The sequence below is a fragment of the Drosophila elegans genome, unplaced genomic scaffold, assembly GCF_018152505.1.
Source record: "Drosophila elegans isolate 14027-0461.03 unplaced genomic scaffold, ASM1815250v1 contig_208, whole genome shotgun sequence".
In the NCBI taxonomy this organism is placed as follows: domain Eukaryota; kingdom Metazoa; phylum Arthropoda; class Insecta; order Diptera; family Drosophilidae; genus Drosophila; species Drosophila elegans.
The window spans coordinates 20,442,371-20,455,773 of NW_024545578.1; the positions used below are offsets into that span (position 1 = coordinate 20,442,371).

General features: G+C 39.7%; 4 protein-coding genes across 5 annotated transcripts in view; 1 reads left to right on the forward strand and 3 right to left on the reverse strand.

Moving 5' to 3' along the window:
- Nucleotides 1-2,104, reverse strand: part of LOC108142513 (putative dipeptidase NECHADRAFT_87110) — a 102,583-nt gene extending 100,479 nt beyond the window's left edge. Inside the window, exons 1-2 of one of the 2 annotated variants that reach the window (XM_041707926.1) lie at nucleotides 1,966-2,104; nucleotides 245-1,794 (exon numbers count right to left, since the gene is read on the reverse strand). In XM_041707926.1, coding sequence (XP_041563860.1) covers nucleotides 245-1,660 — 1,416 coding nt within the window. In that variant the 5' untranslated portion in view covers nucleotides 1,661-1,794; nucleotides 1,966-2,104. Of the gene's footprint in view, nucleotides 1-244; nucleotides 1,847-1,965 lie in introns of those variants that run through there. The other variant, XM_017266430.2, reaches the window with a different exon arrangement.
- Nucleotides 2,105-4,941: 2,837 nt separating this feature from the next.
- On the reverse strand, nucleotides 4,942-6,448 carry LOC108142303 (kelch-like protein 41). The gene is made up of 4 exons (XM_017266055.2): nucleotides 6,372-6,448; nucleotides 6,024-6,089; nucleotides 5,548-5,968; nucleotides 4,942-5,487 (listed from the first exon to the last, which is right to left on the reverse strand). The coding sequence occupies exons 2-4, from the start codon at nucleotides 6,032-6,034 to the stop codon at nucleotides 4,999-5,001; spliced, it is 921 nt and encodes a 306-aa protein (XP_017121544.1). The 5' UTR covers nucleotides 6,035-6,089; nucleotides 6,372-6,448; the 3' UTR covers nucleotides 4,942-4,998.
- A 1,236-nt stretch (nucleotides 6,449-7,684) lies between these two features.
- LOC108142661 (26S proteasome regulatory subunit 10B) lies at nucleotides 7,685-9,649 on the forward strand. Its single transcript, XM_017266662.2, has 3 exons — nucleotides 7,685-7,739; nucleotides 7,815-8,441; nucleotides 8,966-9,649. The coding sequence occupies exons 2-3, from the start codon at nucleotides 7,824-7,826 to the stop codon at nucleotides 9,542-9,544; spliced, it is 1,197 nt and encodes a 398-aa protein (XP_017122151.1). The 5' UTR covers nucleotides 7,685-7,739; nucleotides 7,815-7,823; the 3' UTR covers nucleotides 9,545-9,649.
- A 666-nt stretch (nucleotides 9,650-10,315) lies between these two features.
- On the reverse strand, nucleotides 10,316-11,565 carry LOC108142662 (peritrophin-44). Its single transcript, XM_017266664.2, has 2 exons — nucleotides 11,470-11,565; nucleotides 10,316-11,399 (listed from the first exon to the last, which is right to left on the reverse strand). The coding sequence occupies exons 1-2, from the start codon at nucleotides 11,474-11,476 to the stop codon at nucleotides 10,378-10,380; spliced, it is 1,029 nt and encodes a 342-aa protein (XP_017122153.1). The 5' UTR covers nucleotides 11,477-11,565; the 3' UTR covers nucleotides 10,316-10,377.
- Between the last annotated feature and the right edge of the window lie 1,838 nt (nucleotides 11,566-13,403).

The following is a 13,403-nucleotide window of genomic DNA, read 5'->3' on the forward strand; positions in this document are numbered from 1 at the left end:
ATTTAATTTTATTAAACCAAAATTGTATTGCAATGGTTAACTAGGGATTTCAATTCAATTATGTTAAAATTTAAATTGTATATATTTTACTTCCGAAAAGGAGCACAATTATTAATGAAATAAGTTTTGCCAAAGTATATGCCAAGTGGCCCATAAATCTCTAGAATCCTTAAGGCGATTCAAAGTTTTTAAGTGATTTCCCAACAGTTTATCATAAAGTCTCAAGAGATGTATATTTACTCACCTGATAGTCCATCGAGTTGCCGTAGCCCATGTGATTGCAGGAGCAGGAACAGTGCTTGATATGCTGCTCCAGTTCGTCATCGATTACGGTGGCGCCGTTGGTGGCTAGATGTCCGAGTGCCTCGTGATGGAAGTGGACGTGGTCGAGTTCCCAGTGATCCTGCTGCCGGAATCGATTATCCTTTGTCGTTTCGACCAGCTCCAGTTGATTTGCAGTCGGATGTTGCTGTTGGTTCAGATGTTGCTGATGGGTCTGTAGCTGATGTGGCTGATGTTGCTGCTGCTGCTGCTGATGTGATTCCCCGGGCCAATCCAAAGAGGAGGACTTGAACATCCGCCTGCCGCCCGAACCCGCCCTTGTGGATTGCGTTTCGCGACCAGGACTGTTATGTGGACTCATTGCATTGACCTTACCGTTATCGCTCTCTTGCACTGTTAAACTGCCGATTCGCAAGAGAGCGCCGCGCTCGAAGCTTTTGGTGGATGCCTGGTGGAAAGCTTCGTACGCAACAGTTTCGTCCTCCTCAGCGTCGCTGGCATTCTGGTAGCGTCGCCCTGGCAGGCCGCCACCAGTTGCTCCGGTCACGCTGCCGTTTCCAATGGCCGCCGCCGTCGGGGTCACCGTGACCGCTGAACTGGCCGCACTGAGCATCAGGCGCAGTATTTCATTGGTGTCCTTCGAGGGCAGGGGCACGCTGCAGGATCCCGTTTCCGCTTCGGAGATTTCCTGGGGCTCCGAGTTCACTTCGTCCGACCCGTTGGACTCCTCCACTTCGATCTGTTGCGTTTGGCGGGCTCGTTGGCCCACTATCGAGGCAGCCGTGGAGTTGGCTCCGTACTTCCAGTAGGTTTTTCCAGTGCCAGCGATCCTTTGCAGGTGACTTCCGGCCGCCTGACGCTTCCGCTCCTGCAGCTGCTGGAGATTCTTGAAGGCCTTGCGAACCGGTTGCGTGTGATGTAGGGTGGCACATCTTCGCATGGGCGGCGGTGTGTATACCGGGGATACACTGTAGCTGTGCGAATGGCGACCGGGCGACAGCGAACCACTGGACTTGGCGCCCACCAAGCGGGCCTTCAACTTCCGACCAAAGCCAAGGCCACTTCCGCTTCCGGTGGCCATACCGCTTCCGGTTTGCGAGGTAAGCGAGTGGGCGGACAGGGAAAGGGCACGGCTGAATCGCAGGGCCGCTGACCTTTGCTGCTTCACGGCCATCAGTTGGCACTCATCGATCGTCGGCAACTTCAGTAGGTGCGGATGCAACTGGGCGTAGGTAAGCGATGACTTCGCACTGGCCGCTTCGCCGGTGGGATTCGGCAGCGGATCGAAGAGGTTCCTCTGGCTGAGGGCCAGGAACTCGCGCTGCTCCTCTTCCTCGAGCGCCTTCAGCGCCCGCAGGTCCCACTCGCCGGAAGACATCGTTTCGCAAAATGTTTAATCACTCATTAGATGGGTTGGATTATACCTATTGGGTATCTCACTTTTATTAACAAGGAAAGTCATTGTCGGTTGGGATAGGTAAATTTTTTATTTCAACACCATCATCTTAAAAACTAAGTAGAGAAGAGACATATTAAAAAACCCATTAATTTTGCGGTAGAGCAATATTCAAATGATTTGATTTAATTAAAACCAAAGTTTCACAATTTGGAAATTTCGTACATGTGAAAATAATATTTATATTTACTACCTCTGTTCATCTTGTCACTGTTTTTAATAAAGACCTTTTCATTACTTTATCAACATGAAAACTAAAATAAATAAAATATAACACGCACAATCCCGCCAATATTCCGTCACATTTTCCGATAAACAGTGCCGTTACTGTTGACCGATACCGCTTTCGATTACCGTTGCCACGCGGAACAGCCAGCACACTGGCCTCTATTTGGATGTGGTACCGTTACTTTATAAAGGCACTGCTAACAGCAGCAGCAACAGTTTCCGCAATAAGCGACATTGGAACTCGGTGGAAGCTGTGGATCGTAAGTGACCTGCCCCACCAAAAAAACTAAGGCAGTGGGTCGCTATGTTAATGTAATGTTATTTTAAGTTAAGGTAATGTCATTGTAAGTAGATTGTTTAAATTTAATGTTAATTTAACTAACTAACTTTAAAGAAAGATTGAACTTATACAATTTTTTCTGAAATTTGTTTTTTTATAAAGATTTAACTAAATTTTTAAAGTTCATGAATAGCTTTACAGACCTTTTGAATTTTAAATAAAATGAAAGAGTGCATCACACTCACTTACGTATTTACCGTATTTTTATTAAGCAGCCTATGTCCTTCATAATGTTAAATGATTCTTTTTGCTTTAAAGTCAGCTTCGTAATCAAAGTTACTATTTCACCTAAGAGGAAAGCTTACATCCATTGTTTTTATGAAAGGGGTTTTCCCGACTTACAGCCAATGGTGGCCCACAGGTGAGCCCGCAGGTGACAGGGCGGCAATGAAATATGCAAGTGCATTCATTTGGCATCCAAAGCAATTTTGCAGTCAGCAACACGACGCACAGCCATTTTTGTTAACCTCAACTCAAAACACTCACTTCCCCGCAATTTAACACTCAGGAAAAAATGGTTTGAAAACATAATATTAAAAACACAATTATTATTGTTTTAAAATTTAGGCGCTGCGCAAAGGACTCAAAGCTATCCATTCTTAAAAACAAATCTTTCTCCCAATTGTTTCAACCAATTTCCTGTAATATGAGTTTATCCACCAATGTATTAAACGAAAGGGGTGTTTTCTATTTTAAAGTTTGGGTTTCATTTTTTTTAAAGTGTGAACATTTCTTGCATCTTGACGGCGACACCAGTTAGCGTTACAATGCATGGCCACATTCCGGCACACCTGTACCTGCGTACATATGTATATAAGCACTTGCACATGGCACATATTGTACATCCTCTGGAGTGCTCATCCTTCATCCTGATGTATGACCATCAAGCATCGGACGGGTTGAGTGCCTAAAGGGCGGGAATCTGAAAATGGAGGGGAGGTAGGTGTTTGCAGCGTTGAAATCCCCGAACCGTGTTAATGAAATTCAAATTCAGACTGAGTCTAAAATTTGCATTAGCATATGCTACATCCATATGCAAATAATATTCTAGATACAAGGCCTCACATAATTAATAAGAAGCGGCCAAACCTTTTATTAAAACAAATAGTAGTTCAAGAACAAAACAGAGACGAAACAGTTGGCGAAACTGTATAAATATTATTTGTAAATAATAACGTGTAGATCCATAGATTCAAAATTAACAGAAGTTAAAAACAAATATACAAATGTAATATCAAACAATAGTTTTAGCGCTAAATTATTATATGAAAATGTCTTCAAAATTAAACAAAAATAGGTTTTAAACTGAAACCGAATTGGGCATTTAAAGTGCGTTGATGTCGGAGTCAAGCCATAATTTTACAAGAACATGTTGGCCAGCCACGCCCATGAGCTCGGCTCTAATTCCCTGTCACCGAGGATGTCAGAAGTCAAGATCGAAAACAAGCGAAAGTTGCCACTAGGCATCCTGTTGCGGGTCTGCGTTTAATTTCTTTCATGGCGACACTGGATTAAGTGAGCAAAAATCGAAGAGCACTCTTGTTCTGGCCAGATGCCGAACTTTGGCTGGATGGCGGGAAACATCTGCGCCGCATGTTTTGCCATGCAACATTCAACGGACCATCCAAGCAACCAAACTTTATTGAATAGAATTTCAGTTTCGTTTTCAGAAAACTTCATTCAGATTTCTGTTGTTTGGGTTCCACTTTACTCTTTGGATACGTTTTAGTCAGTTGGCCAGGATATGCTTTCCATCTCTTGACATTATTTCTTTCGAGTGCGTGATGCTGGTTAAGGTATTTTTAAGAGTAACCGTAAAGGGGGAAATCCAAACCAACTAATAAATAGCTACCATTTTAAGCTTAAGGGTATAATGTTTATGTCTCCAAAATTCTTTGTTTCGAGAAATTTATATAATTTGTAACACAGTATTAACTAAATGATTAGTTTTAATCAGGATCCTCAAAAAATTAATCTTCAAGATTTTCTTTTATATATATAATAAAATACTTCACTAGAAAAAGTAGCAAACTACAAGTCCAGAGCTCAAAGAGCGCATATAAATTCACAGCAATTGTATTTATGAAATGGTCAGGCTAAATATTGCATCCAAAATACTTGGCAGAAATTAGCGGTGCTACGAGAGGCCAAAATTCATTAAACATTTGCACACTGCATATTTGTCATGGGTCCCGAATGCGGGGCATTTCGAACGGAGGATGCACTGTTCCAGTGGAATTCCCGATGTTTTGGTCGCCCCCCGTACACAGAGTGCTCCCAAAATGCCCTGATTTATTGCCTGGATGCCACCATGCCGACATTTGGTTCCCGGCCAGCACCTTCCTAACCATTCGATGATATTTGCGTGCCAGCAGAAAACTGAAAGCCACACCACTTACTCTGTACATCTCCTCGCTTTTCAATTGTCAGATGACTGAAAAACCACTGATGACATAGTGTAAATTAGTCACTGACTTCTTGGCGTTTTGTTTTAAACAATAAAATATTACTAACATTATCTAGCAAGTTTTGTATATACTGAAATCTGAAAGGAACAGCTTAAGTTTGATATAAATAAAAAACGTATTTATAATATATTTGTTATTCAATAAGAAAATATTTATTTTCCTTCAATGCAACCTTTCATTGGTTAATTCGTTAATTTAATATTGAGCCTTTGCCTAGCAAAATGTTAATCCTCATCCTTATTATCAGAACTCATGATAGTTAAGTATAGATTTTCAAACTTCTCTTGGAATGTTAACAAATCGGATTTGCCAACAACTTCATAAAAATCCTGGCTACAAATCAACTTATAGTTAATATAGCTAAGAAGTTTATGAACAAAATCCGAGTTTCGTGGTTCCAAATGACACTTCTCCATTTCTCCTATTCCTAGAGTCGGTGGGGAAAGTTCTTCTGGTACGGGAAGATCATAATCATCGTTCTCTGTGTCGCTGTTAATTATTTTGGCCTTTTTATCTTTGATTTCCTTCAGCGAACTCTGATTTGATTTATCAAATTTTAAGCCGTGCAAGTCAAGATAGGCCTGGATCATCTTGAACCGTTCGACTTCTGGTAGGACCTCGGAGGTAGCAAGAACGTACTTCTCAAATACGTTTGGGGTCAAATGGAGTGCCTCGAAGCAATTCAATGACTTAGCAAAGCGTTTTGTCATGAGCTGCGGAGAAATAATAGAAGATTAAAAAGGCACCCATTACCCTTTCACAGAATTACTCACTTCTTCAGAAACATTGATCAGTTCCAAATTATCCATTTTATGCGAAAACTCAAACATTTTAAGCATATCGCCATACGGCATAGAATAACAATGGATTTTAAGGTGGTTAGAGCAGATGTTGGTCATTGATTTTACTAACCATTTGGATCCGCACTCGAAGAGCTCCATAATCATGGCACTTGAATAGTTGTCAAAATCATTTTCGTTTCGGGTATATGCGTACTTAAGAAAATTCTTAAAGGTTTCTGGCTTAACGTTAACCAGCGAATAAATTGTAGATTCCGCAAGGAACAAGCGATCAAAATAGTCCGATACACTAGCCAAGATGATCTTGTGGCAATCAAAAGTTTCCGATCCCACTTTGATACGGCAATCAGAGAACTTTCCTTGCTCCATGAGAAGAAAGAAAGCGGTATCAGATCTAGAGAACAAAAAAAGAGTTTTAAGGAGTGGACACGTATAACATTAGAACATACTCGGTACTCATTTCGCACTCCTTTTAGCTCCAAATTTAAATAACACTCTAAAATCGTCTGGAATATCTAAAAAATTAAAATTGGTTTTAAAGGATTTGGCAATAAATTAGTTTTTGTTTTTTTGAATATGATAAGATCGAACTCGTGTTCTAAAAATTCTATGAAAATTTTTAAATTCTGGGAATCCCCTTTATACTAAAAAATCTCTGGTCGGCACACATACATTCCTTGTGTGCTGACTGCGGCCAGGCTCTTCCTGCAGAACACTATCTTATTATCATTAGATAGATTAGTATTAACACTAAATTTTAATTAATGCACTTTGGGAAAAAAAAATAATGCACTTACCTTACGACCCTTTAAGCTCTCTGGATAATTCCAAAATGATGAAAGTCATACAATTCGATTTCTTGAACGGTTTAAAAACCTTTATCGATTAATTTTACTAATGCGTTTCCAATATCGTTTTCGCAATGATAGCCTATTTCCACCAGAAGCAGTGTGGTATTTTTAATGCAATTAATAGCCTGATTCCATTACCGTATTAATTGTCTTTTTAAATGTGCCTGATTCCATTGGCGCATTAGCATTTAGCTAATGCTACTCCGACATGTGAGTGGCACGAACAGCTGATCTGGGTTTGTTTAATTTGAATTGTGACAAATCGAAAAGAAATGAATAAAAAATATCGTATTTATTTTAAATGTGGCTTTTAGCCTTATGGGATTACGCATTTATGGAATAAATTCGCAGTAGGCAAAATGCGTTTTAATGCGCCAATGAAATCCGGTTATAACTTCCTTACAATACAAAGCATAAAAAATATTAAATATAATATATTAAAATATTATAATAAAATTGTTTACTTCTAACAAGAATTCAATTATTTTTAATATTCAAAATTTCGTTTTAAGTTTTATCAAAATCGGAATGATATAAATACCAGCGATAAACATAGTCGTTTTAAGGAATATTTAACTATTTAATAGCTGCAAGGGTACTTAAACGTTGGCTTGCCGAAGTTTGCTTCCTTTCTTTTTTAAAAATAAATTAATCGAGTTCCAATTTTCCTTTAAAAAGTCAACTGGTAACGCTGCTGAAAAGTGCTCAGTGCCTTACGTCCGTCATCTCTTTCGGATTTGGGTTTTTTGTTAAGATGCTAAACAGTGGCGCCATCTGCGAAAGCTTTTTAAGCTCTAAGGTGCTTAAAGTGCAATAAAGGTTCAATTTAAGACTTTTGTTACATTTTTCTACTTTTGCTACATTTTTAAAATAAAGGCATGACTGATATATATATAAGAATTTCAAAATGAAAATATATGAGCAAAAAATTGTAAAAAAACATTTAATATTAAATCTTGAACCCAAAAGTCATTTGTTTAAAATAAAATACCAATATTTTCTCTTACAGACTTTTGCTTATAGCAGTTATTCACAGTTAGATACAAAATAATTAATTTAAGAAATTAAACTTTTAATTGAATTAAGTTTAGTTATTTTTGTTTTAAATAAAAATTTTAATATAATAATATTATGATAAGTTTCAACGTTTTTTTCTCAATATTTTTAAATACATAGATATTGTTCTGTTTACTTAAAATGTTTCTTTCTCGCGTTTCAATTTTGTTATAAAAGTGTTATAAAGCGGAGTAGTTCATAATTGAGTTCATCTCAGGGCTCCTAAAGTTTAAACTTGACAGACGTCAAAATCGTACCGTGAGTTTGCACATTTTGAAACGAATTTCGGCTGAAAAGGTTCGGGGTAGTTTAAATAAAATAAAATATTTCCAGGCTAAGGGGATGGCAGCTCCACAAGCGCGTCCCCCCATGGATGATGAGCGCTTTAAGGCTCTGACCACATACCGCACCAAGCTTTTGGAGCACCGCGAGATCGAGTCGCGTTTGAAGTCGCTTCGGGACAAGCACAAGCTACTCAGTGTCCAGTACGAGAAGTCCGAGGATGACCTGCGGGCGCTGCAGAGCGTGGGCCAGATGCTCGGGGAGGTCCTCAAGCAGCTGACCCCGGACAACTTCATTGTCAAGGCTTCGAATGGACCGCGCTACGTGGTCGGATGTCGGCGGCAGATCAACAAGGATAAACTTAAGGCCGGCACTCGGGTCGCCCTCGATGTGACCACTCTGACCATCATGCGCTACTTACCGCGCGAAGTGGATCCCCTGGTCTACAACATGACGCACGAGGATCCGGGAAACGTCAACTACGCCGAGATCGGCGGTCTTGGCCAGCAGATCCGCGAGCTACGCGAGGTCATTGAACTGCCGCTCCTCAATCCAGAGATCTTCCTGCGCGTGGGTATCAGTCCGCCCAAGGGATGTCTGCTCTATGGGCCACCTGGCACCGGCAAAACCCTCCTGGCCCGTGCCATCGCCTCCCAGATGGACGCCAACTTTCTAAAGGTGAGTAATATACCTGTGTAATGTGGTTCCGGGGTGATGATTTCTTTGGGAAATGACAAAAATTACGCTTTACATACAAAAAATGGCTGGTATAATAATACAATTAGGTTAAATAATTGACAATGCCACCCAATCGTGACCAAAAGGTCTTCCTCTCAGTCGCTTATGGTGTAAGCTTTGATGCATCATTAAATAAAATTAGTTAATACAAATTTGTAATGTTTTTTTTTTGTTAGGATTTCGACTATTTGAGTCTATATCAAAATTTAAGAACTTAAAAAGCTTGTGTGAAACAAGTATTTAATAGAACTGTTTAGATACGGCCGATCCTAACAAATGTATGATTAGAAAAGGTAAGCTTTTTTTATTTTGTGATAAATAAAGTATTTGACTTTTATAAACTGTTGAGTGCGAATCAATTTTTTACAAATTTTTCAAAAGTAAATGAAAAAGAAACAGAAGTGTATAAAGTTAAGGGCTTAAAAGCTATACCTTACGATATTAATATATTACCATATCCGAAGGTGGTTTCATCGGCCATTGTGGACAAGTATATTGGAGAGAGTGCCCGTCTAATTCGCGAGATGTTTGCATACGCCCGCGACCACCAGCCGTGCATCATATTCATGGACGAGATCGACGCCATCGGAGGACGACGTTTCTCCGAGGGAACTTCCGCCGATCGCGAGATCCAGCGCACGCTAATGGAGCTGCTCAACCAGATGGACGGCTTTGATGCCCTGGGCCAGGTAAAAATGATCATGGCCACCAATCGGCCGGACACACTGGATCCTGCCCTCCTGCGTCCAGGTCGCTTGGACCGCAAGCTCGAGATTCCGCTTCCCAACGAGGTGGCTCGCATGGACATCCTCAAGATTCACGCCGGACCACTGTCGAAACGCGGGGAAATTGACTACGAAGCGGTGGTTAAGCTGTCGGACATGTTTAATGGCGCCGATCTACGGAACATTTGCACGGAGGCCGGGCTGTTTGCCCTGCGCTCCGATCGAGAGTATGTTGTGCAGGAGGATTTCATGAAGGCTGTTCGCAAAATTGCCGACAACAAGAAGTTGGAATCGAGGTTGGACTACAAGCCCATTTAGAAATCGATTGTGCGACTTATTTAAATAAAAGACTGTCATAAAACGCTGTCAATTGCCAGCACAAAACCGATCTCAGATTAAAGAAACCATCTAAACAATCCGAAATTAGGATAAATCTAAACAATTCGAAATTAGTATCCTAATATCTACCTCAAAATAATTTGTAGTATCGATACTAAAACATTTTCTCGAAGCGGGTGTATACGAATGCTAGGAAATATATGTAGGAAATAAAAAAAATAAAATTTCGGAAACAGGTTTTAAATAAATTAAATTAAAATTAAGGAAGCAAAAGCACCTTAGTCTAGGATGTGATGTTGCAGAAAGCTCGACAAACGTTTCCAATAAAAAATTACCATTAAAAATAATGTTATATTTGCTTTGCTATGCTGTGAAAAGTCATTTCATTTGACTTTGCTTTTGCTTCGACAGCATTTCGAACTGTCAAAAGTAAAGAATATCATTGCTTTCGTGTTGCTGTAAGCAATTGGAAAGAATATTATATATTCATAAAAAATGGTGAAACAAAACTTTTTAAAATAAAGTAATTTTCTCCATTATTACTTTTACAGTGACAGTCGGATTTTGCTTCCCGAAGTTCCCTGAAGTCAGAAACATTGCTTCTGCTTTTGTTGATAATGTTGTTCATTTGCTTTCAGCAAGTGTTCAAAGCAACAGCACAGCCAAAGAAAAACATTTAAAACGTTGAGAGCATTTTAAAACCTTGATGATAACATATTTTTTTAAACTATAGCGTTTAAAGTATGATTTAAAGTACGTTTTTTGGTTGCAAGTAATTATATTTTATCAAATAGATGGCATGGCCTTGGCCACTAAGCACTACATGCTGCGTAGGATGTTTTAGTCGCGGTGCACTTCTGGGTGGCAACATTAAAGTACTCATTCTCGCAGCTGAAGACGGTACCCTCCCGGCCATCGACGCACTCGACGTAGTTGTGGCATCCGTCCGTCTCGGTCACCTCGAAGCCATCCTGGCGGCCATCGCACCGATCGAAGGTGCACTTCTGGCTCTCGCGGGGCATACACCCCTGTCGCTCTTGGTTGAAGAAGGTCTCCTCGTTGCACTGCTGGAAAATGGGGTCGGGATCGGGGACGCCGGAGCCCAGGTCCCGGCAGTAGTAGTAGCCACGACAGGTGGCCCCGTCCGAGACGAACTTGTTGCGCACGGCCAGTTTCTTGGTGCCGCATACGTTCTCCGGCAATGGATGGCTATCGCAGACGACGAGCTTGCTGTCGATGCAAGTACCTGTGGCCACGTCGAAGTATTTGCCAGTTTCGCAGGTGTGCGGCTCCAGGACGAATTTCTTGGTGCAGGTGAAGTATTTGTTGCAGTTGGCTTCGTCGCGGAATGCCACTTTGGTCACAGGCACAATGTCGCACCACTCGAAGGTGGCGGTGCAAACAGTGTTCTCGGCGTAGACACACATCTGCTTCTCTTGATCAAAGTACATGCCTGAGGGGCAAGCTCCCTGGCCCTTTAAAACCTTTCCATCGCAGAGGAACCAATTGGCGCAGTTCAAGGTATCTCCAACATAGCCCTTTGTCGATGCCGTGCATAACTTACTTGTGTCGCAGTAACTGGTGTCCGATTTCGAATAGCATTTGTTATTGGTAAGACTGAAGTACGGCGATTTTTCAGGACAGGTTCCGGTCTCAGCGGTGACAAAGTTTTTGCACTCAATCCATTCATTGCAGGTTCCAGGCTTTCGCAGTACCGTTCCATCCTTAAAAAGGCGGCAGACGTCCTGAGTGGAATTGAAAAACTGCGTTTGAGTGCTCAGACCGACCATCAGGACCAGCAGACAGGCCTGAAGGATCAAAGAACTTGAAAGTCCTGGAATGGTTTATAGGTACATACATTAGATTACATTTCACTTTAATCACTCTGAAGAAACAGTCACTACCTCGCATTTTGAAAGAGGTTCCCCGTCACTATAACTTAAAAAAGTCAACTAACATTTAAAAGGCCCACCTCGGCCTTTTATAGAGTTCTTAACACCCTAGTGACAAATCGCAGATTTTCCCATTCGGATGACATTAATTTACTACACCTAAAAGAGATAAGATTTGGTTCTTGTCACAAACAGAGATCATCGAGTTTTCAATTATATTGTTTGCTAACTGCTTGGTATACAGTATCAAGCGTAGGTTTACGTCTGAATTTATAAAAAAAATTGATTTAAAACCTTCAAAGAATTGGTTTAAAATCTTCAGAGATAAGATTTACGAATTTACCTCAGGATAAGATTTTGTAATAATTAACCGATATAAAACCATCTGGAGTAAGAACTATCTAAAAACTGTTTGTTCAGCAAAAATGGTATTTCTTCTGTGCATAGACTTATAACAGAGAGTGTCTTTATTTTTGGAAATAAATGTTTTGTTAATCGATAAGCGTTAACCAACATATACTGTTAATTAAAGCTTAAAATGGGAAAACAGCTTTTTGAGAATAGGAATGCTCTGTGACCTCAGTAAATTTAAGTTTCATCGCTCTAGACCTAGTTTAATGTTTAGTAAACCTAAAAATAATAAAATCCTAAATTCGGTTAGTGATTTTTGTTTACAAAACTGTGTTAAAATTTCCGTTTGCACTAACCTCTTTTAAAAATCAGTGCGGTAAATATAGGCAATATTAGTAAGAGTATATGGACAGTCGATTCGCCAACTTTGTTTTATATATTGGTAGTGTTTTCGCCTTGTATCACATCAAAAAAAGTTAGAAAATTATTTATAGGTCCGTTTAGATAAGAATGTTATTAATTTTAAATTACTTTGCTATCAATTAGTGTATTGAATATAAGAATATTTTTGGGATTAAGTAATATATATAATATTAAACTCAAAATATTCCCCAGACAACATTGTTAAGAATTTTTTTCTTTAAAAAAGTATTAATATTTTCTGTTACATTACTTGTTTTAATCAGTATGATTAATATAGGCAATTAAGGGCTATGTGTGATAGTGTTTTGGCCTTGTAGAACATAAAAAACAAATAGGTACAAAATTATTGATATGTTGGTTAAGATAAGAATGCTATTAATTTTTAATTACTATCTCTATCTCTATCAAAACGTATGTTTCTTATTAATTAATATATTTAATTTAAATTCATCTCTGTGTTACCCCAAAAAGTATTGTTAAGAGGTTTCTCGACAATTTTCTCTTCACTTATTTGCAACGCGTTCATCACCTTTTCTCTTAAGAATAGGAAAACAGAGTTTCGCTTGGGGCAGGCAAAAAAAAGTTCCTATTGGGAGTAATTATGTCTTCATAATCAATGTAAACTTAGTGTCAACTATGAGATTTTGTCACACTTTTCGATTCGGAAGCGATAAGAAATCTATTTCCATTGATGACGAAGCCAATGTTGTTTATTTATTCAGATCTGATTGCCGACTGAAGGTCCGGCCAGAGTCACGCTTGCATTTTGTTGGCTTCATTCAGCAACGCGGTTACCACTTGGCACTCATTACTTGTTAATTTGTGTTTACTTTTTCCTTTGAATACATATTTTTTTCTTTCTGGTTTCAGTTCTTTAGAGGCACAGTAAAAATTCACTTCGATTAAGACACTCTGCTGATTGATTCTTATCAAAAGCACTGATTTCGAATGGTGCTAGAGTTGAAATGAGCGGGTTCCCTTGATATCTATGCACCAATCGAGCTCAGTTCTTCGATTCGAAGAAGAGCTCCTTTTTTTTCCGATCCTGCCACTTTTGAACTAAAGATCCCGTCTGATAGCCGTATTGACGATCGGTTGCGAGCCGAGTGTCGCTGATGACTGTGTATAAAACAGGCGCGACCTCTGCTTAAATCTGAGAAACCTGTTACACC